This window comes from Ochotona curzoniae, unplaced genomic scaffold (genome assembly GCF_017591425.1).
Source record: "Ochotona curzoniae isolate NIBS_2020 unplaced genomic scaffold, NIBS_Ocur_1.0 scaffold_4701, whole genome shotgun sequence".
Classification (NCBI taxonomy): Eukaryota; Metazoa; Chordata; class Mammalia; order Lagomorpha; family Ochotonidae; genus Ochotona; species Ochotona curzoniae.
The window spans coordinates 58,068,038-58,091,269 of NW_024467122.1; the positions used below are offsets into that span (position 1 = coordinate 58,068,038).

A 23,232-nucleotide genomic window follows, 5' to 3' on the forward strand; every position below is an offset into this window, starting at 1 on the left:
TTAACCAGTACCTGTGTGGTTGACCATATAAAATTGTCAGTAACTGAGACCAATTTTGCCTGTGAAATGAATAACTCTATATGGTTTCATCTCATATCATCAGTACTCAGTCTTGTCCATAAAACTGAGTTGGCAAATATGGAACAGCAGAGTCTGGATCTGATAGAAGCCAAACCTGCTTTAAAAAAAAGGGGTGTATACAGTACAGCCAAACTATCTCTTAGTAGCCGTTGATCAAAAGTTGGTGAAAGATGTGGATTGAGGAATCTGTTAGGACATTTATGTCAATTTTCAGATTTTCATTATTTTTGTGTTTTAGAGACTTGACTTTGCCTGGATCAACCGTGTTGTGTGGCCTTCCAAGGACCCTGGGGGAAGCCTTCTTGCCCTTCATCCCATCAGGAAGGCCTCCCCAAATGCCAGAGGCCTTGAAGCCAGGATCTGTGGCTCTGGGGAGCCCTGGCTCTGAGTCTTCCAGGGTGATCCGGTCAGAATGCTCAGCCTGGGGACACCCGATACCAGGGTTAGCTGACCATGTGGCAATCCGAAATCACTAATCATTTTTTTCCCCTTCAGATGTTAAGCTTTTCTGAATGGTCTGCAGGAGTTAAGGACACAGAGGGTCACAAATATTCAAGAACTCCTTAAAAGGAGTCCCTGTGCTTCCATTTAAATAGCACTACTTCCTCTTAGTGTTCCTAGCTTCTCCCTTGGAGAATGCCAGCTAATAATAAAGTGTTCTGGCCTAGAGCGATAGCGTAGGGGTTAAAGTCCTTGCCTTGCATGCCCGGGATCCCATATGGGCACCAGTTCTAATCCCGGCAGCCCCGCCTCCCATCCAGCTTCCTGCTCGTGGCCTGGGAAAGCAGTGGAGGACAGCCCAAAGCCTTGGGACCCTGCACTTGCATGGGAGACCAGGAAGAAGTTCCTGGCTTCTGGCTTCAGATTGGCTCAGCTCTGGTCATTGCGGTCACTTGGGGAGTGAATCATCGGACAGATTTTTCTGTCTCCTCTCTCTATATCTGATTTTCCAATAAAAATAAATAAATCTTAAAGCAAATCCAGTTATAAAAAATAATAATAATAAAGTGTTCACATGCATGCCATGACTACTATGAAATTCTAAAAAGAAGGAAAATGATGTAAATTGGAGGTTTCTATATGAGGAGAAAAATGGGCTCTTTTTCTTTAATCATTTTTATATAACAAAATATTTCACAGTTACTCAGTCTTCAACTCCATTTTATGATTTATTTTTTATTTGAAAGATGAATTACAAATAAGAGACAGAGGAATCTCCCATCTTCTAGTTCACTCCTCAAATGGCTGCAGTGGCTAGAGCTGGACTGGACTAGAGCCAGGAGCCTCTTCCAGGTCTCGCGTATGGGTGTAGGGGCCCAAGGACTTGAGCCTTCTTATGCTGCTCTCCTAGGCTCATTACCTGGATCAGAAGCAAAGAGGACTCAACATGATGGCTCAATTGGCTAATCTTCCGCCTCCAAGCCCCAGAATCCCATGTGGGTGCTGGTTCCTATCACAGCTGCTCCACTTCCCATCCAGCTCCCTGCCTGTGGCCTGGGAGAACAGTCGAGGATGGCCCAAAGCCTTGGGACCCTGCACCCATTTGGGAAACCCAGAAGCTCCAGGCTCCTGGCTTCAGATTGGTTCATCTCCAGCCATTGCAGTTGTTTGGGTAATCAACCAGTGGATGGAAGATCTTTCTGTCTGTCCTTCTCTCTGGAAATTTAACTTTCCAATAAAAGTAAATAAATCTTTAAAAAATTTTTTCTTAGTTAAAAAAAAAAAAGTGAAGCAGCTGGAATGCAAACTGATACCCATATGGTATGCTGGCACCCTAGGCGGGGGGTTACCATGCTATGCCACAGTACTGGCCCCAGGTCTTCAATTTTTAATGATAAAGACCTGGAAGCATCAGCTTATGAAGGATTTACCCTGAATTCTAAACTCCCCCTGACTGAGGAGGCTAACTTGCCCAAAGATCCACCACTGGTTTGTTCTTTCAGTGCAGTCACTGCAGCTTCTGTGACAGTGACAAAGCTGCTCTGAGCCATGATGATGCTCTGCATAGTTCATAATCAGAAAGTACTACTATGTGTCTTAACACAGGAAAAAAAGCACACACATTTTGTATTACAGAATATTGTTACTGTTAACCTCAGGTATGCATGCCTAGGAAAACACAGTAAGTAGGAGGGTACTGGAAAAGCTCATGGAAAAAATGGAAGTAAAATGCACATCTTTTCATTTGATTATTGTTTGTAGTCCTTGCCTGTGTCCTGTTAGACTGTGGTATTTTTACTTTTTATTTATTGAACTGTTTATTTAGTAGAGCCACTGAGCCTTTGTTGATCATGTAAATTTGTTTTCTGAAAAGATACTAACTTGAAATGTGTCCTCCCCGTTTGAGGGAGAATATGTTTCATTTCCACCCACTCTTTTTCCTAAGCTTAATGCTACCTGTGTATCAGGGCGATAACTCATATTGTGGGTATCTGTCCCCAAAACGCCGTTAATGTGCACATTCGTTGTTACTGCTATGCACGCAGGAGCCTAGCTCTTGTTTCAAACCAGGTTTTTGGTTTTGTTTTCTGAAAAAGACAAGAGCTCCTGCTTGCCGATTCGCTGTCCAAATGCTCACAGGACTTGGGGCCAGTCTTCGAGCAGGAGCTGGAAATGCAGTCAGGGTCTCCGTTGAGGGTGATGGGAGCCCAGTGACAGGCCATCCCTGTGCTCCCAGGGTCTGTATGGTCAGGAGCCCGGAAGTACGCTCAGGTTAAGACACGTCTTAACTCGTAGGCTAAACACCTGTCTTTTTAACCTGTGAAACAGTCTTAGGCTTTGGGGACCTCAGCTTCCACGTGTTTGAAATGAAAACAGAAGCAGCAGGACTTGTCCTTCGAGGGATTATGAAGTCTAGAGGTAGGAAGGTTCACTCATCACTCGGGAAAGCACTCGGGCGCCAAAGGGTACAGCTGTGCAGCAGCTGCTGCTCCACGGTCAGGGTGCCAGGAGGAGAAGGGAATGAACCCCTGTCAGGGCAGCTACAGGGCACAAAAGAGCCCCGTGCCCAGTGAAGCAGGCAAGGGGGAACACCCTGCCCCCAGAGGCCACATCTCAGCTCAACTTGAGGAGACCTCTGGGTGTGGGCCAGCAGGAAGAGGGTGGGGTGGGCCAGCCACATGGACCAAAACCTCAGACCCGCCCTGAAGAAAAACAGCCAGAGAAGCTTTGCATCTGAGGAAACCGGATTTTCTCCAGCCACAGATGAGCTTTTGAACTTTTTTTTTTTAATTATTTTTAACTGACATAAAAGCTGTACTTCCTGAAGCTGGCATTTAACAGCTCATGTTGTATCTCACATTGTGTGTCTTCTGAATCCAGTTTCTTCCCAGCGCAGACCCTGGGAGGTAGCAGATGTTGGCTCTGGTAGTTGGGTCCCTGCCACCCACGGGGGACACTGCATTGAGGTCCTGGCTTCCAGCTTCATCCTGGCCCACCCTTGACTACTGTATTTGGGGGATGAATAAGCAGACAATTGGAGCTCTGTACTCCTCGTAAAAATTTGATTAAAACTATGTACTTCTGAGATACCATATGGTGTTTCAGCACGTGTAAGCTTCAATGAGATCATCTCCTATCAGCTTTCACGTGAGTGAGAACAAGCAGTACGTACCTCTTTGTGCCTGGCTGATTTTACCTAACATAATGACCTCCGGGTCCATTCCCGTTATTGCAAATGACAAGATGTCATCTTAAAAAGCCATCTGGGGGCTGGCGCAATGGCTGAATTGCCTCATTGTCCACCGGCAAGCAGTTTATGTCCTGACGACTCCACTTCCCATCCAGCTCCCTACTTGTGGCCTGGGAAAACAGCAGAGAATGGCTCAAGTCCTTGGGCCCCTGAGTTCACATCGGAGATCGCTTCCGGTTCCTAGCTTCAGATCGACTTAGCTACAGCCACTGTGGCCATTTGGGGAGTGAACTAGAAAACCAAAGGTCTTTCTGTCCCCTCTTCTCTCTGTACCTGAATCTTTTCAATAAAAATTAGTGGAAAGGCAGATTTACAAAGAGAAGGAGAGACAAAGATCTTCTGTCTGCTGGTTCACTCCCCCAAGTGGCTGCAATGGCCAGAGCTGAGCCAATCCAATCAGGAGCCAGGAGCTTCTTTTGGGTCTCCCACATGGGTGCAGGTTCCCAAAGCTTAGGGCTGTCCTCCGTTGCCTTCCCAATGCCATAAGCAGGGAGTTGGAAGGGAAGTGGAGCAGCTAGGCTACAAACCGGTGCCTATATGGGATCCCGGGGCATATGAGGTGAGGACTTTAGCCACTAGGCTGCTGCACCAGGCCCACTAGTAAAATTTGTTTGAAACCACAAAAGACCATAAATACCCAAAGCAATCTAGTTAAAAAAAAAAAAAGTACAAAGGAGACATTACACAGTTGCCTTTAAAATCTATTTCAAAGCTATAATAATTAAAATAGAATGAAATTGACATTAAAAACAAACAAGCCAGGCCCAGTGCATCTGACTTTACAATAAAAAGAAACTAAAAAAAAAAATACCAAACCAATGAAACAAAACAAAGATCCTTAGAAATAAGCTAATGTATTTCCAGCCAACAGTTCTTTAATTAAAAGTGCTAATAATACACAAAGGATAGTGTCTAAAGTAGATGGTACTGGGGACATTAAGTATCTGCATGCAGAATTAAGTGACCTCTATCCCCTACTCTGTACAAAAAAGCAATGCAGAATGGACTGAAGACCTAAATAGAAGAGCTGAAACCTTGAAACTACTCGAGGTAACCTGGGGAGCAGCTTCCGGACACTGAGGAATAACGCACAGGGAGCAGAAGCAAAACTAGAGAAATGAGTTTGCTTCAAACTAAAGAGTTTCTGTACAGTGGAAGAATCTGCTGAAGAGACAACGTTCAAAATGGAAGAAAATAATTTATAAACTGCATCTGACAAGGTTAATAACCAGAACATATAAAGTACTCGGCTGAATAGGACAAAAAGGGCATAAATGGAGAGTCGATCTAAGCACTCGTCAAAGGAAGACATGCATATGGCCATCAAGTACATGAAGAAAATACTGATCATTATTTCGAAAGGAGCTGTTGAGGAGGACGTAATGAAGGTATATTCATGCTTCATCTTCCTCTTCACTCCCTTTCAACCTTCTGGAAGGTTCTCCTAGAAGTGAGAGAGAAGATGTGCAATTCAACAGTAAACATTCCAGGACGCGTGAAGCTGGCCACGAGACGAGCTTGGCGTTGGGGTTCGGCCCCCTGCTGGCCAGCCTGCATCTGCACCCTCCAGGGAAGCTACGCTCCTGGAACTCGGGTTTCCCTGGCCAGTGGCCAGTACTGGAGGGACACGGTATGTTTTACACTGACATCCTGTCCTACTGAAATAAGAGGGGACCTCAGAGAGCTTGGGGAAGCTTTGTTTTTCCAATTTTCTTTTTCTTTTTTTAGATTATTTTATTTTGATAATCTTTACGTAGTTGATTAGGGCACAAAATGTCAAGGGCTTTTCATAATACACATTTTCTGTAAAGTTGGGTTTTTTTAATTTCTTAGAAAATGTACTTGAGAACCTGCATTGAGGGTGGCACGTCAGGTTAAGCTGCCACCTGTGACAGCAGATCCCGTGGGAGTGCAGGTTCAAGTCCTGGCTACTCTGCTTCCAGGTTGGCTCCCAGTTAATGCGCCTGGGAAAGCACAGAAGACAGCCCAAGTGCTTGGAGCCCTGCACCCCGTGGAGAATACCCGGATGGAGTTCCTGGTTCATGGCTGTGGTTTGGCCATTTGTGCGGTAACCCAATAGGTGGGAGCTCTTTGTGTCTCTCTTTCTCTCTCTTTCAAATAAAGTCTTTTCTGAAGTTTTCTTCGAGACAGAGGCAGCTTCTATCCACTGGTTCACTCCCCAAATTGCCATGGTGGATAGGGTTGGGTCAGGGCCAATGCCAAGAAACAGGAAGCAATCCCAAGTCTCCTATGTGGGTGATAGAAACACAGTTACCTGAGCCATTCCCACTGCCTCCCAGGGTCTCCACTGCCAGGAAGTTGGGAGTCAGGAAGAGAGGTGGGAGTCAAACTCCCAGTACTCCAGTGTGCAGCCCAAAGGTGCTAACCACAAACTTTGAAGATACTGCGTGGGATGCTTGCATCTGAGATCGGGGTGCCTGGCTGTGGCCTGTTCAGCTTCCTGTTAACGGCACATCCCTGGAGGCAGCTAATGATGGTTCAGATACATGGGTCCCGGCTACCCACATGGGAGTCTCAGATTGCATCATTGGCTTTGGGCGTCAGCCTGGCCCAGCCATGGCTGTTGTGGGGATTGCGGAGTACACTGGCAGGTGGAAGATATTTCTCTTTTCTTTCTGTGTCTGCCTTTCAAGTAAAGTGAAAAGAATCAAGAAAAAGAACATGGAACAAATTGATGTCATATGAGCAGTAACAATGATTTTCTTCTATAATGGAGACATTTCTTTGCAGCTGTGTGCTTTTTTTTTTTTTTAAGATTTAATTATTTTTATTGGAAGGTCAGATTTACAGAGAGAAGAGACAGAGGAAGATCTTCCTTCTGCTGATTCATTCCTCAAATGGCTATAAAAGCTGGAGCTGAGCAAATCCAAAGCCAGGATCCAGGAGCCTCTTCCAGGTCTCCCACATGGGTGCAGGGTTCCAAGGCTTTGAGCCGTCCTCAACTGCTTTCCCAGGCCACAAGCAGGGAGCTGGATGGGAAGTGGAGCAGCTGGGGACAGGAACTGAAGCCCATATGGGATTCTGGCTCTTGCAAGGCAAGGCAAGGATTTAACCACTGAGCCATCACACTGGGCCCACAGCAGTGGTCTTATAGAGAAAAAAGCAAAGGAGCCAAAGGGAGAAAGGTTTTAGCATCACAGAGATGCAATCCTCTTCAGCCACTGTTGGGGCCCCACAGTGGAGGGCTGATGGTTCTGTGGAAGGACCCTTGGTGTCCGGGGACCCTATACCTTCCCCTTCAGGTTTGGCCAGCCTGCTCTGGGCCTCTTAATTCTGCATTCAGGCCTCAGAAGTTCACTCATCTGTGCGAACAGCTACCATGTGCCCCCCCCCCTACTCCCATGGCCTGCCCCAGCCAACAGCATCACACCTGGGTACCATGTCATCCCCAGGGGTAACAGCATGTGGTCTCACCTCATCACTGCTGAGCTGCTTGGCTCTGAGGAACACTGGAGGCCTTTCTCCTTTGGATCCCTTCTCGCTGTCGGAGGAGTGGGAGCAGGCTGGTTCCTCTGAAGGCAAAGGAGTGCAAGACGGGGGACTTACAGTCAAAGGTCTTAGCGCAGCTGATGGCCGCCACGGTAACCGGAGAAGGGCGGAGTTTGTCTCCAACCAATCCTAGACAGATGGCAGAATTCTGGCGGGCCCCTCAGGCTGTGAAACCACCATTGCACCAATGAGGGGCACAAACCCATATTGCCCCACCAAACAAAGGCCGAGGCAACCCCTGGTTCGGGTTTCCGTGTCAAGGAGAGTTTTAAAAGGCCCCTTCCCATCTCTTCCGTGCTCTTCTTCCTCTGCAGCCCACTCCTTCACGCCTGTCTGCTGCACAGGAAGGGGAAGCCCATGACCGTGGTTCCCTGAAATAAAGGCCACCTAAATTCCTTTTGTATATTCAGCTGAGTTGTTCTTTCCCTGGTGGTCGGCGAATCTAACAGCAGCCACCCCTGAATTTTCATCTAGCAGACTCTCGGTCTGCGGGCTGTGTCCTGTTGCTTAGGGAACCCACAGTAGGGAAGCAAACGCCCAAAAGACTTAAACTTGAGCCAGGTGGTCTCAGAGCATCTCTCGATGGCTTTCTACTCTCCATTCCACTCCTTATCCCCAAGGCTTTTCTGCACCTCCTGCATGTAAGCCCTGAGTTTAAGCCCTGACTTCTCCCAGCACAGTAAGCTGTGTGTTCCCCTTGCAGGGCTCCATCGACTGCATTGCTTTGCTGTGCTGTAGACCCACTGAGTCATCTGCCCTGGACCCTCACACTGTTTCCGAGTCACAGTAGGACAGGAGGAAGAGCTCACAGAGCAGAAGCTCAGCTAAGCTGCACCTGCGTGTCTCATTGTGGACCACCTCCTTCACCGCCTCCTTGTCACCCTGGCCCTCCTTGTTGTCTTCCTTCTCCTCCTCTTCCTCCTTCACTTCCTTATCTTGCTCTTCCTCCTCCTCATTGTCACCATCATCATCTCTGGCAGGATCCTGGCGGGCAGTGCTCAGCCGCGGCTGGCCCTGCTTCCCCCGCAGAGAGATGTTCTGAGACCCCCGGTGGGGGCTTTCAGGTGCCCCTCATATTTCTGCAGGGAAGTGAATAACCAATTCAACAATAACCAATGCCACCAACAGCCATCTCCCAGTATACCTGGCATACCCCACCCCAGTGGTTTGGTTTGAAGGGATGCAGGCAATGGAATGGTGAACAGCCGGGGTGCCTCCTGCCAGTCGGCCAGCTCAGAACTGGCACAGGCGTGTCCTTAAGGGCTGTGCTGTCTCCAGTGCAGCCCTTCACAGCCCAGAGAGAATCTCCCACATGGCCAGAGGATGCCTGCCCTGACTGGGTGCAGCCTGTCTCTTCATCTCCACCAAACTCCGACCCAGAGCCCCATGAGACCCCTTACAGCTCCTGACAGCAGGGTGGGGATCGTCCCCGAGACACAGGTCTCCATTTCTTTCCATCTGCCTGTTAGGTACATGTGGCTAGAATGTTCTTTGACCTTCCTGGAGTCTCACACCATTTTACAATATCTGCCAAAAGCTGTGTTTCTAAAATCATCAGATTTTCTCCAAAATCTCCTAGATTCAAGTGTGAGCACCTGTGCCCTGTGTGTGCTGCAGCCGCACGAGCAGCTATCACTCAGGGGACAGCACCACTGCCCTGATAACTGAGAAGTAAGCAACAGAACTGAGAAAGGTGGATTCATGTTCAGGGCTGGGGCCCAGTCCGTGGTATCCAGAAGACTCCAGGAGCAAGTCTACCAGCCTACCTTCACCATTTCTGTGCGGGAGCATTCAGGGTCGCTGGTGGCCATGGGCAGGATTCTGATCTTTTGTGCGTTAGAGATTCTGCTGGCAAGCGGCAGCGTCATCTTCCTATGGGTGGCACTGTCGATGGAATGAGGTCTGCCGGGGAAGGCATGCAAATGTCTGTTTATTTACAGGTCATGTCTCCAGAGGGCAGCAGTGAGGACCCCAGGCTCTGCCTTCCCTGGCTTCCTAGCAAGTTCCCCGCCCCTGCCTGGGGTGAAGGGGGAGTGGATCAGGGACTTTTCCCAAAAGTACCCCTGAGACGGAAGAGCAAATCTGTTCCGCAAGGCTGATGCACCTGCTAGGAGGTGTAATTTGAAAAGGAAAGATTAGTCCTTCCATCTGGTCAAAACTGGAAGGTCAAAACAAGAGTCCAGATGGTAGCGGCAGCAGGCAGGGGACTCCAACACAGACCCAAGGGACAGCATAGCCAGAGCAAGAGTCTTGGGGCAGAGATGCCCTCCTGACCACAGCGGGCAGCTGCAAAAGAAGCTGGTCAGGGCGCAGGCATCTGGACCAAGCACTGAGGTGGAACGGGGGGAAGAGCCTTGCTGTGCGGGTCCTGTGACCCCACTGTGGGCTGCGGGCTGCAGTGAAAAAAGGCAATCAGCCAGGAACTGCGCCTGTCCCAGTCAGGGACTAGCGTAAATATACTGTGTTCTGTCCATGGCGTGGACAGTCTGTGTGGTCTGTGCACGGCGCGGCTTAACACAGCAGCCTTGAGGCCGGGCTGTACCTCCACTGCGCGGATGAGGAGGCCGGAAATCAGACTGAGACCTCCCCGCAGCGTGACCGGCGTAGGGCGGGTACTTCCGGCCCTTGGCAGGGACCCTCGGACTTCCTGTGGACACTTGGCGCGGCCTCACCTCCATTCGCTGTAAGTACGCAATGGCATGGCCACGTGTTCAGAGAGTCGCACGAGGCTTCTCAGCCCTCCTGTTCCTAGCTCACCGTGTGCCTCGGAGGGAAGGGTTCCGGAAGGGGCTCGGACCTCGCCCAGCCGCCCACGGAGCTGCCCCGGGCCTCGGGAAGCCTGCCACGCCCGTTGCACGCTCCCCCAGAGCCATTCTGAGCCCCGCTTGGTTTCACTGAAGGCCAAACACAGGCGGGGGGAGGGGGGGGTGCTACTGCGAGGGCGCAGGTGTTCGGGTTCCAGAGCAGTCTGGCGTGAGTTTTGAATTAGCTCTCTGAGGGAGAGCGACCTGCAGTCCCCTTGGAGCCAGTTCACATCTGAACCTGACCGTGGGCCTTACTGAACGGCACCCAAAAACTGTGGGTCTGAAGAGGCCGGCCTTGTGCCCGCCGCCTTCGTGGGGGCGCTCCCCAGCTGCCACGGGTGCTGGGCAGACACGAGCAGTTACCTGAATGTGAGCTTGGACTTAAAGACCGCCTGTCCCAGCAGCCCCGTGTCCCCTCGGATGAACAGGTGGCTGTGATTGTCTTGCACTGTGGCTTTGTGGATGTCAAACACTTCATTTCCCAAGTGCAGGGACATGCTGGAAACCAGAACAGGTGCAGGGTTGGAGGGGGGGTTATCCTTATCCCACTGGCATTGCAGAGCAGGCTCCCGTCCTCAGAGGCAGCCCCAGCAACCTGAGTTCTGAAAAGATAACTAAATCATCTACTTTCAAAGTAGACAGTTGTGATATCTGTCATGTCTTCAGCTTCAAACCTGAGGCTAATTGACCTGAGATTTTCCCAGTTAGGGCTTTACTAGCCAAATGGAAAACCGGTTTTCCGAACCTGCGAGGTGAGATGTGTGCTGGGGCTGCCACACCGCTGATGTGGGCACAGTGGAGTTGATCCTGCCTGCGTTCCATGTCTCGTGTTTCCACTAGCTCAGCTGTGTGACCTCAACTCTCTTTCTCTCCGGTTTCCTGGGTAATGCTTAGGGCGTGGCTCTGGTCAGTTCTTGAGTGAACTTTTGCAGGACAAGGTCAGCCCCAGAATCTGTCCCTCAGCCCAGGCCTCTGGGCAGGCTCACCTGCCATCTGACCACTTGACTACCCGAGCGTTGCTTTCTTTGATCTTCCTTCCTTCTTCATCCCGGCGTATCCTCCACCGTATGGTGTTTTCCACCTGATTCAAAACACAAAGGGGGCTAGGAGACCCTTGTTACCAAGCCCTTGTTCTTCTTTTTGTGTTTGTTTGTTTCTTTGACTCCAGGTAAGTATAGCCATATGCCAAGAATCCATAGGTGATAATAGAGCCGTGTCTGCTATAACCTGGAGATGCTGGGTTAGCCAGGCAGGTGTTTTGTTTAAACCCTTCCCAAGCTCCAGGGCTGGGCAACACACATCACAGCCAACCATGACACAGACTGGAGGTGTTAGTAGATCCACTGAGAGCTCCGAAGGAGAGAGAACAAGACTGGGGCCCACATGAGCCTGACAGTTAACACTACGGCAGGGTCTGTTGGAGAGCTATGATCCAGCAAAAGAATAGCTAAGGAAGGGTCCCTTAGCCCTTTTTTCAAACCCAAATATATTCTACCAACAAGGGCAGGAACTCTGAGATAAAATAACAGAAAATGGGAGCTACCTTGGGAGCTCCAGCAGACACTGTGAGGAAGTGCCGCTAAGGAACACGATGTCCCTGTAAGAGCGTGGCTGGCTTCACCACCCAGGGCCTCCTGGAGGGGAGCCATCCTCGGGGAGGTGGGGGCCAGGCACAGGAGTCTGAGTCGTTTCTAGAGTGTGTGCTTGCCAGGAGCTACGCACTGTAGAACACAGGCCCTACCGCACACATTGCCTCAGTACTGTGAATCCTGCAGGGAGCAGGTAACCATTTTCAAGAATATTTAGCTAGACCTGGTGAAATGGCTAAATCCTCTCCTTGCAAGTGCCAAGATCCCATTTGGGCGCCGGTTTGTGTCCCAGCTGCCCCACGTCCCATCCAGCTCCCTGCTTGTGGCCTGGGAAAGCAGTAGAGCACAGCCTTCGGAGCCTGCACCCGTGTGGGAGATGTTCCCAGCTCCAAAGAGTTCCATGTTCACTGAGCAGGAAGCCTAAAAGGTCATCATAAGCTCAGGGTTTAAGTTGTGGTCACTGTGGTTTTGCTTTTAGAAGGAAAACCTTCGAACAAAGAGGACTGGAGCATGGGGCGGTACCTTGAGTTTCAGCCTGATCCTGTCTTCCTCGTAAAGCATTTTTTCACCTTCAAATTCATCTTCATAAACCCGAGGATCAAAAGGCCTGAAAAGTGTTTTTGTAACGTCCTGTTAGCCACATTTCATCATGAATATGACTATGGCATCAGTAAGTCCTCTCTACACCATGCCCCTCTGAGACATGCACCATGTGCCTCTGAGACACGATCCACGCGTCTTGAGACACACACCCCGCGCCTCCGAGACACGCACCATGCCCCTCTGAGAATCCCTGGAGAAAACAGTTTCCTGTGAGCCTTAGTTCCAGGAGGGTGCAGGTGACAGCACTTTCTGGAGGTTGGTTTCTAAAACGTAACTGTCTGAAACAAAACCGAGAGGTGACTCCAAGCCTTCTTTGAAGTAATGCCTTCCAAAGTATAGGCAACATACAGGCCAGCTCCTCAGTGTTGTTTGAAGGAAGTGTGTGGCATTTAATTGGCAGGCATGCACCTGAGCGAATGAGGACACGCCAGAGCCACTCTTAGAAGCCTTGTCTTCTCAGGAGTTTGTGATGAACACAGTGATCCCTCTCTTTCTCTCTCTCTCTCTCTCTCTCTCCCTCTCTCTCCTTCCCCCTGAGGCAGACACCTGGGGGAGTGGTGCAGCTACAGGTCAGGATGCTCTCGTGCCCTCTCAGGAGGGCCTCAGCTGGGTTTCTGGCCCCAGCTCCTGATCCACCAGCCTGCTGACGCAGGCACCAGCAGAGAGCAGTGATGACCTGAGGGAGTGAATCCTCGACATCCACATGGCAGACGTCAGTTGTGTTCCTGCCCACTGTCCTGGGCCCGGCTCAGCTCCAGCTGTTGCAGACATCTGGGGCGGGGAAGCCAGTGGGCGAGACCTTCTGTCTGGTTTGTCTGTCTCTCCTCCACTCTCTGACTGTCAAAAAACCCAGCATTTTTCTAGCACTGGGCATCCTAACTATTATTTATCAGAATTACAGCAGGATTAGCCACGTCGTTATCTATAAGAAACAATATTTCATGCTCCATAATCTTATTTAATGGCTTAAAAATTGCAGTCCTCTTACTTGGATTCTATGCTGAGAAACTTGGGGAGCTTCACAAAATACAGTTCACTTCCCAGATCCGAGTTGATGTTGGGAATCTCTATTTCTATTCTGGTTTCAGAGACAGGATCCTTCCCCTGCTGGTCCTGAAGTGCTGGGAGTTCATCCTGCGAGAGGAGCAGAAGGTGAGAGCTGCCAGGCGTCGGCTCATGTTGTAGTTTTGCTCCCTGCAGCAGGCAGGTGCAGGTTTGCAAAAAAGCAAATTGCTGGCTAAAACAGTAACCTTTCCAATATTGTTCCTCAAACCTCAGCCCTCCTCTCCCACAGCACAATGAAACCCACCAAGGAAGACAAGGTCTACTACCCGATGCTGCTAGGGAGAGTGGCTGTGTTGCTGACTCACCTGCAGCCTCATTCCCAGAGGTTCTCCCTGTGCCCTCTTACACCTGGCCGTTCCCAAAGCAGTGCAGCAGACACTTGGCACAATGTTTCAGGTGCTGCTTGGGGTATCTGCATCCCGTGTCAGAGTGCCTGGGTCGAGTCCTGCCTCTGCTTCCCCTCCCAGCCTCCTGATGGTACGCGGCATGATGCAGCAGGTGATGGCCTAAGTCCCTGGGTCCCTGTCACCTACGTGGGAAACCCGGATGCAGTTCTGGGCTCCTGGGTTTGGCCTGCCCCAGTCCTGGCTGTTGTCAACTTGTGGGGAGTAAGCAGAAGGCCTCTCTATGTCTGTCTCTCTTTCAAAGAATAAAAAAAATATGTATTCACTTATTTAAAGACTTATTTGACTTTATTTGAAAGGTAGATTTACAAAAAGGAGAGACAGAAAGAAATCTTCTTTTTGCTGGTTCAGTCCCCACAAAAGCTGGAGCTGAGCTGATCTGAAGCCAAGAGTCAGGAGTCTCCTCAGAGTCTCCCACATGGGTGCAGGGTTCCAAGGACTTGGGCCATTTTCTGCTGCTTTCCCACATGCATTAGCAGAGAGCTGGATAGGAAGTAGAGCAGCTGGGACACTTGCTGGTATCCATATGGGATGCTAGCAACACAAACAGAAGCCTTAGACAACCACGCCATAGTGCCAACCCTTGAAAATAAAGTTATTAGAACTTAAAAAAATCCCAGCATAGATAGGAAAACACTCATTTGTCAGATATTCCATTATCCATACCGTATCCTAACTTGAGTGAGACCCAGGCTTCGTGATAAGCCTTGAAAGGCGGGGATTGGCTGGGACCCGGGACTGTACTCACACCACGCTGTCCTGGCCCAGGGAGCTGGTTGTCCTCATCACTTGATGAAGAAATGTCATTTATGTCTCCAAACAGGTCCGTGGTCCTGCTGTAATCTTCAGCATGGGGAAGGTGGAGAGAGATCACAGAATTCATTTCTTTAACTCACGTTCTTTCCCTAGCTCTCTAGCACACTCCCAAGATGTACAGACCACCCCCCCCCCATCAAAACAGCCTCACCCTGGCCCCTTGTGCCTGGGCACGCGAAGCCCACAGTCTCTCTTCTCTGCATCTCTGTTCCCTCACATCTCTTTATTCCCCGGGATCCCAGATGGCCTGCTGTGTCTCTGGAGACTCAAGATTACAGACCCACGTTGGGCATACATCCATTCTGCAGGTTAGAGTATCAGCGAGGTGTAGGCAAGAATGATTGTACAAACCAGTGTACCCTAAAGGGCTTCGGTAATAACCCAGGAGAGGAGCTGGTGGGGAGAAGGGAGTCTGAACCTTTAGCAGGTATGGGGGAGACCCGAGATACTCAAGGTTGATTTGAACTGAGATAAACAACTAGCACCAGTAACAAGAAAGTTTAGGGCACTCTGGCCTGGTGTGGTAGCCTAGCGGCTAAAATCCTCACCTTGCATGTGCCAGGATCCTGTATGGTTACCGGTTCTAATCCCAGCTGCCCTACTTCCCTTCCAGCTCCCTGCAGCTCCCTGCTTGTGGCCTGGGAAAGTAGTTGAGGATGGCCCAAAGCCTTGAAATTCGGCACCCTTGTGGGAGACCAGGAAGAAGCTCTGGGCTCTTGGATTCGGGTTGGCCCTTGCGGTCACTTGGGGAGTGAATCAATGGATGAGAAATCTTCCTCTCTGTCTCTTCTCCTCTTTGTATATCAAACTTTGCAATAAAAATAAAATAAATCTTTTAAAAACGAAGTTTAGGGAACTCAATTTTCTATTTTGAATGATCGACTTCTTCAGACTTAGAAGACACTAAATACTGGATACTTATTTTAACTTGATTTTGTTCAAATGAAAGTTGTTTCAGATCCATTAAAAAAAAAAAACTTATTTTCTGGACCTGACACAATGACTCAATTACCTAACCCTCCATTTCCAAGTGTCAGGATCCCATATGCGTGGTGGTTCATGTCCCAGCTGCTCCACTTCCCATCACATCTGGCTCCCTTTACAGCCCGGGAAAGCCGCAGAGGACAGCCCAGGCCAAGGGACCCTGCACCCACGTGGGAGACCTGGAAGAAGCTCCTGGCTCCTGGCTTTGGATTGGCTCAGCTCTGGCTGTTGTGGCCCCTTGGAAGTGAATCAGTGGATGGATGATCTCCTTTTATATCTCTTCTTTCTGTAAATCTGCCTTTTCAATTAAAAACACAATAAATCTTTTATGTATATAAAATTGTTTCCTATTTAAAAGTCAGAGTGACCCAGAGATAGAGACCAAGGCAGGGTACTTTTCCATCCACTGCTTCAGTCCATGGCTGCTGGAGCTCCATTCAGGCCTGTTGTGGCGTGGCAGAGACCTGAGGACTTCCCAGGCGGATCAGCAGGAAGCTGGATCAGAAGTAGAGGTGAGACTTAATCCCAGGCATGCTCACACAGGATGGGGTGTTCTGGTAGTGGCCCAACCACTGTTACCCCAACATCCACTCCACGAGGGCCCACATGCTCAGCTGTTCTTAGAGCAGGGTTGGCTTCTGCCTCCACATTCATGTCCAGGAAAGTCTTATTGAAATGTGAATGTAGTGGAGTCTAAGGAACTGCCCTTCAATCTTGCTGCTGGGGCTGGAGTCGGGGTGTTAAATCTCTCCCTGCCACGCTGGCATCCCACAGGAGAGTGCAGATTTGAGTCCTGGCTGTTCCACTTTCAATAATCTGGTCATCGCTGGTCATCTAAGAAGGCCCAAGTGCCTGCACCACCACCAGTACCTACTCCCTCTGTGTGAGACCCAGAGTCCCTGGCTCCCGACTCCAGCCTGGCCCAGCTCCTGCTCTTACAGTCATGTGGGGAAGGAAATAGCAGGTGGAAAATTCTCTCTCTCAGCCACTCTGCCTTTTGAACAAGTTAATATATAGTTTTACATCTTATTGCTGAGGTTCCTCAGCGTACATGCAGTGGTCCTGTGAAGGAACCTATTCACTTGCCTGGGAATCAAAGGCTGAAGTGATTCACTTGTTCCACGTCACATGGGAAGTTGGGGAGCGAGGAGGTCACCTTGCTGTGAACTGTGTGCACGTCATCACAGCTCGCACATGGGAGCTCTCCACACTCTCCCTTCTCAGTGGTCCCTACTTCATGTGTGTAAGATTAATGCCACTGATATAAGCTGGTTCATGTTTATGCTGAGATACACACGAACAGTAATGCCAGCATCCACGAAGTGTGGTGTAGCAGGTAAAACTGCCACCTACAATGCCAGCATACTATGGGCACAGGTTCAAGTCCCAGCTACTCCACTTCCAATCTAGCTCCATGGAAAAACAGCGGAGGATGTCCCAAAGTCCTGAGCTGCTCCATTCCTGTGGGGGAGCTGGCTTCAGCCTGGCCTGGCCTGTGTGGCCATTAGGAGGGTGAACCAGCAGATAGAAGATCTCTCTCTCTCTTTTTTTTTTTTTTCTCTCTGTCTCTCCCTCTTTCTCCCCCTCTTTCTATAACTCTGCTTTTCAAATAAATCTTTTAAAAAGCATAAAATATGTTCCCCATTATACTGCAATTAAACCAGAGATCAATATCGGGGAGATAACTGTGAACCCTCCAAATACACAAATAATTCAGGAAATTTGTGAAGAATGAAATTTAAAGATATTACTTTTTTTTTTTAAGATTGATTTATTTGAAAGGCAGAGTTAAGGAGAGAGCGGGGGGAAGCTGATTCACTCCCCAAATGGCTATAGCAGCTGGAGATGGACCAGGTCGAAGCCGGAAGCCAGAGCTTGTATGTGGGTGTCCCATCTGACTACGTGCTACAGGCCCACTTATTTTCTATCTTCTGTTGCTTTCCCTGGCTCCTTAGCAGGGAGGTAGATAGCAAGCAGAGCAGCCAGGACATGAACCAGTACTCCAGGATGGGATGCCAGCAACACAGGTGGCCAGCAGGTATTTTGATGGAAAAAAAATATATTGAAATTCTATTTGTAGATTCATTTGAAGAAGGACAGAGAGCTTCCATCCCCTGGCTCACTCCTCAGATGGCCACGATAGCCAGTGTTTGGGCGTGGTTACATTAGGGAGCAGGAACCCAGCCTGTTGAGCCATCTGTTTTTGCCTCCTAGGGTGCACGTAAGCAGGAAGATGGGACTCAGACCCATACATTCTGATGTGGGCATCTTCACTGCATCTTAACTACTGTTCCAAATGCACCTGACCCACCAACTTTAAAATCCATAGTTTTTTTTTTTTTTAAGATTTATTTATTTCTATTGGAAAGGCAGATATACAAAGAGGAGGAGAGACAGACAGGAAGATCTTCTGTCCGCTGATTCACTCCCCAAGTGGCCACAATGGCTGGAGCTAAGCCAATCCAAAGCCAGGAGCCTCTTCCAGGTCTCCCACGAGGGTGCAGGGTCCCAAGGCTTTGGGCCATCCTCGACTGCTTTCCCAGGCCACAAGCAGGGAGCTGGATAGGAAGCAGGGCCGCCGGGATTAGAGCAGGCACCCATATGGGATCCCGGCGCTTACAAGGCGAGGACCTTAACCCCTATGCTATTGCACTGGGCCCTAGGTTTTTTTTCAATAGTTTTTTTTTCATTATACAGATTTTCCATGAGTGTTTTGAATTCTTTTTTTTTAAAAGATTTATTTTTATTATGTTTTTATTGGAAAGGCAGATATACAGAGAGGAGGAGAGACAGAGAGGAAGATCTTCCATCTGATGACTCACTCCCCAAGTGAGCCGCAATGGCCGATACTATGCCGGTCCGAAGCCAGGAGCCTCTTCCGGGTCTCCCACATGGGTGCAGGGTCCCAAAGCTTTGGGCCGTCCTCGACTGCTTTCCCAGGCCACAGGCAGGGAGCTGGAAGGGAAGCAGGGCTGCCGGGATTAGAACCGGCGCCCATATGGGATCCCAGGCGTGCTAGGTGAGGACCTTAACCACTTGCGCCACCACGCCGGGCCCTGTTTTGAATTCTTATGCACAAATTTCAAGAATTTTTGCACCACAATAAATGTATATTCTAGTTCTCATTTTCCATGAACCCTTTGAAACATCCTCATTCTTAGAAATTAAACAAAATGCTTCCAAATAATTCCTGAGTCAAAGAAATTTCCAGAGACAGTTGGAAAATGTTTTTCAGGTGAATAACAAAGGGACTGGTGCCATGGGTTAGCATTGCTAAGCCTCTGCCTGTGGCGCCGGCATCTCATATGAGCAGTGGCTCGTGTCCCAGCTGCTCCACTTCCCATCCAGCTCTCTGCTTCTAGCCCAGGCAGGCGGTGGAGGACGGCTCCTTGGGCCCCTGTACCCGTGTGGGAGACTAGGAGGAGGTGAAGCTCCTGTCTCCCGACTGGCCTGCTGCTGCATCCATCTGGGGAGTGATCCAGTGGGTAAAGACTCTGTCTCTCCCTCTCTCTGTAACTCTGCCCTTCCAATAAAAATGAAAAAATTTAAGTCCTTCTTCAAAAAAATGAACAGCAAAAATGTAGGAGTGGATGTTTGGTCTAGCAGCTGAGGTACCTGTACTCAGATATTGAAGTCCTTGGGCTCAGTCCTAGACACAGTTTCCTGACTCCAGGTCCTGCTAATGCAGACCCTGTGGGCAGGGGTGAGGGCTCAGTCCTCGGGGCTGTGTGCTCCGCGAGGGAGACTGGATTACATTTCCAACTTCCAGAGTTAGTCCCAATTGTAGTCAGCATTTGGGGAGTTAACCAGCAGGTGGATGCAGTCACTCTCTCTCTCCCAGATGGTTAAATGTTTAAATACATATCCAAATTTGTGAACTATAGCTTGAAAAACCCGTGGTGGAAACTGTCAGCATTTAATATCTATTTTGGAAAAGAAGAAACATCTCACACCATTCCCTGAAGTCTCCACCTTCAGAAAACAGAAAAAAAAAAAATTGAGACCAAGGAAAACCAAATCTAGAAAGGAGGAAATAATAAAGAGGAAAAAAGAGATGACATAGGTCAGGGGTTGTGGTGCTGTGAGTTAGGTGGTTGCTTGTAGTGCTGGCATCCGTATTCAGAGTGCTGGCGTGACCATCAACACACTAGGTCACACGCACCTGACATTCTTAGGCAGCTAGGATGCTAGCGGGCAGAACAGCTGAAGCAAATGCCAGAAAAATTGTAACCCTGGTTTGGCAGCCAGTGAGGAACTGGGGGAGGCGCCTGTGCACCAGGAAGTAAATAGCTCACTGCAAAGCACTTGGGTACGTTGGCCCACTGGGCACCCAGACTCAGAGCTCGCCAGCGAAGTGGGGCTCGCTCTGTCTTCCTGTATCTGAGTCCATCCTTCCAGTGGGCAGGTGAAGCTGCTGCTCTGAGCCTGGGGGCTTCCCGGCGCCATCTGCACCTGCGTGGCTGGCGGCTGTGGCTGAGGCAGAGATATGGCACACCTGATGTAAGGTGGCCAGCTCTGCTCACAAGCCCCCGTGAGCTCTGCTCACAAGCCCCGCAGAAGCCTCAGAAAAGCCCGGGGTTGTTTAATCAGAAAATAACCCTAGTGACCAGAGGAGAAAACGCAAGCACCGCAGCAACAGCGACCTCCGGCACCAGCCAAGGTAGGAAAGCTTAGGCTCTAAGTACTCTCGTGCTGGTTGGGTGTTTTTGGAGATCAGGTGTGTGTGACTGAGACGTGACCTTACATGCAAAGTACGCGTGGAGTCCTGATCTGCAATTTTGTGCTCCGGGAAGGTTCCATGGGTGAAGTGGGTCTAGGGTGTGAGTAGGGACACTGTGCTATGGGGTGAGCCCACTAAGGGAGGGGAGGGATGGGTGCCCAGGGGACTCATCTGACAAGGGGAGTCAGTTCTAGACCTAGGGAAGGGGGCGCTGGGCTCCCTCTGACTCACCACATAATCCTTTGGGGAGAATGTTAGGGTCCTGAGGGGACGCCCCTCACACCAGGAACACGTTTTAAAAAGGGGGAGTGTTAAACATTGCTGCTTTTTAAAAATGTAGAAATATTTGCTTATTCATTTGGAAGGCAGAGTGACAGAGAGAAAAGGGCAGTCTTCCATCCACTGGTTCTCTCCCCAAATGGCCACAACGGCTAGAGCTGAGCTGATCTGAAGTCAGAACCAGGGGCTTCTCCCAGAACTACCATGAGGGTGCAGGGTCCCAAGGATTTGCATGACTGATCCTGCATTGCTTTCCCAGCCACAAGCAGGGAACTGGACTGGAAGTGGAGCAGCCAGGACGTGAACCAGCACCCACGTGGGATGCCAGTGCCTCGGGTGGTGACTTACTAGCCACACTACAAAACTGGCTCCAGGATTGTGGCTTTATCTGGCCTAAAGCCTAGTTCGTGAACCTTGGATGGAGACTGGGTGCACCAGGCTCGATTTTTCCATGGAGAAACAAAACCTCCTCCTTATAAGAAGAAATAAACTATGGGCTGCAGGAAGGCATTTGAGCCTGTGTTCCCCTTCCGAAGGGAGCAGGAGAGCCCCAGTGGAAAGCCTTGGGATCCCTCATCCTATATGCTCCCACCTCAGGTCCCTCACAGTGCAGGACAAGACGATCCCTGGGTAGCAATAGGAACATCGGGGAAAGTAGGACCCAAGGCTCCTGAGAAGGTCGAGCCAACAGCCCTTCGAAGGATCCAGAAAACTTCCCTCATCACCCCAGATGGGAGGAGAGGGAGATGATTGGGAGGGTGGCCATGGCCATCGGGGACAGGGCCTCCTCTCAGCGGGGCATCCTGGTGGCCCAGCACACACATCTAAAATGCTGCCTCTGCCCTGAGGCAGCAACCAAAGGGGCTGGGATTCACGGGGGAAGAAAGCAACAGGGTAAGCAGGGGGAGCGAATCCATGTTCCAGTGTGCTAAAAAAAAAGAAATTGCTTGAAGAATCTGGGCACAGAGGTGACTTGTAAACGGTAGCGGAAAGCAGCACAAGCGCCCCGGCTTACTAAGGAGGATGTTGGAATGGTCTGTCTGCTAGGTTTTAAAGTTTTCTTGAGATTTCTAGGGTTTATAACTTTTTTTTTTTTTTTGCAAGACCGCTGTAGGTCTGAGTTGAGTATATTTTCTTGGTGAAAAAAGTTGAGATACAAAGAGATGCTGAAGGAATGCCCTAGAAGCTCTGTAGAAGTTAAATGCTATGTGAGACGGGGTCAGATCTTAGAAGTCTGGAGGGCAGGCTTGCCTCTTGATTTCATGGTGCTGTCATCACGTGCTAATCGGTGTGCTTGTGTTTCTGTAACCAGCATAGAAGTATCATGAGTTTTCTTGTTTCTAGCATTGTGCCTTGATTGTTTGGGAAAATTGAGTCTTCAATGGATCGTTTGGGCTAAAAATGCATTGCCCAGACATGTGTTGTGCTTAGAGCAGGTGTGTGGAGGCTGTGTCACATGGCAGAGGAGAAATAAAGAAGTAATTAGAAAACAAACTCCAGGAGGAGGAACTCCTGGGTCAGGACATCTGATAGTCAGGTAGACGCCTCAGAAATGCTGCAGGGGGAAAAGGAACCAATCATATGTAGGTTTGGCCTTGTAAAGAACGTCACTTCAGACAAGTTACCTCAAGGAGACAGAAGAAGTTATGGAACATAAGGCTATGAGATGGGACCTCCACACTCTGGCATCCTGCCTTGTCCAACCCCTGACTAATGCTGGACTCTAAATGACTTTGGACCAAATGCTTCCCCATAGCACTCATTAGGGTTACAGCATGTCTGGAAAGGGAAGTGGGGTTCTCCCTGGAAAGTGTCACATGTGGGTCTCTTACTTAGGAAGGGCTACAGTCCATGGGACCCAAAGACCAGTTTCTAAGTTGGCCTGCACCTTCACCTTGAATATTACCATGGAACCTGACAGTAGCGATTACTCAGCCCACCTTATACTCTGGGCTGATGTCGCATGGAAAGGAACCTCCATGGCCTCCTACTGGGACCTGGGCCATTGCCTTTGCCCTGGCATTCCACAAAATAGCTAAAAGAGAGAAAAGCTCATCAGAAAAATGAAATGAGACCACATTTGTAAAAAAAAAAAAAAAAAAAGGATTGTGAGAAATAAACATTTGGTTCATTTTCACAGACCGCTGGATTACATGCACCTGACAGTTTTTAGGCAGACAGGAGGCTAGTGGCCAAAACAGCTGAAGCAAATACAGAGAAAATTATAACCTCATAGTTCCTCAGCCAGCAAGGAACTGTGAGAAGGACTTGCATGCTGGGACATAAATAGCTCACTGTAAACTAGAGCAGGTGGGCTGGCTCGCCAGGCACCCACCCGATCTTGCAGGATGGTTAATAAAGTCTCACTGTTACCTTACTTCTTGAGTCTGCACCCATCTTGTTTCTCACACTGGTTCAAGTCCTGGCTACTCTGCTGCCAAACCAGCTTCGTGCTAATGCAGTTGGGAAAGTAGCAGAGGGTGACCTAAGTTCTTGGACCCCTGCCTCCCACATGGGAGATGCAGGTGAGTTCCAGGCTCCTGGCTTTGATTTGGTCACCAAATCCATCTGGTTTCCTACATGGAAAGCAGGGACCCAAGCACATGGGCCATCTTCTGCTGGTTTCCCAGGTACCTTAGCAGGGAGCTAATTTGAAGTGGAGGAGCTGACACTTGAGTCAGCACTC

The 23,232-nt window shown here is 49.5% G+C and overlaps 1 protein-coding gene across 1 annotated transcript; it reads right to left on the reverse strand.

Moving 5' to 3' along the window:
- Window positions 1-5,195: 5,195 nt before the first annotated feature.
- LOC121148399 (RNA polymerase-associated protein LEO1-like) lies at window positions 5,196-13,660 on the reverse strand. Its single transcript, XM_040968450.1, has 8 exons — window positions 13,649-13,660; window positions 13,267-13,412; window positions 12,198-12,282; window positions 11,073-11,167; window positions 10,450-10,584; window positions 9,049-9,184; window positions 7,208-7,303; window positions 5,196-5,216 (listed from the first exon to the last, which is right to left on the reverse strand). The coding sequence occupies exons 1-8, from the start codon at window positions 13,658-13,660 to the stop codon at window positions 5,196-5,198; spliced, it is 726 nt and encodes a 241-aa protein (XP_040824384.1).
- Between the last annotated feature and the right edge of the window lie 9,572 nt (window positions 13,661-23,232).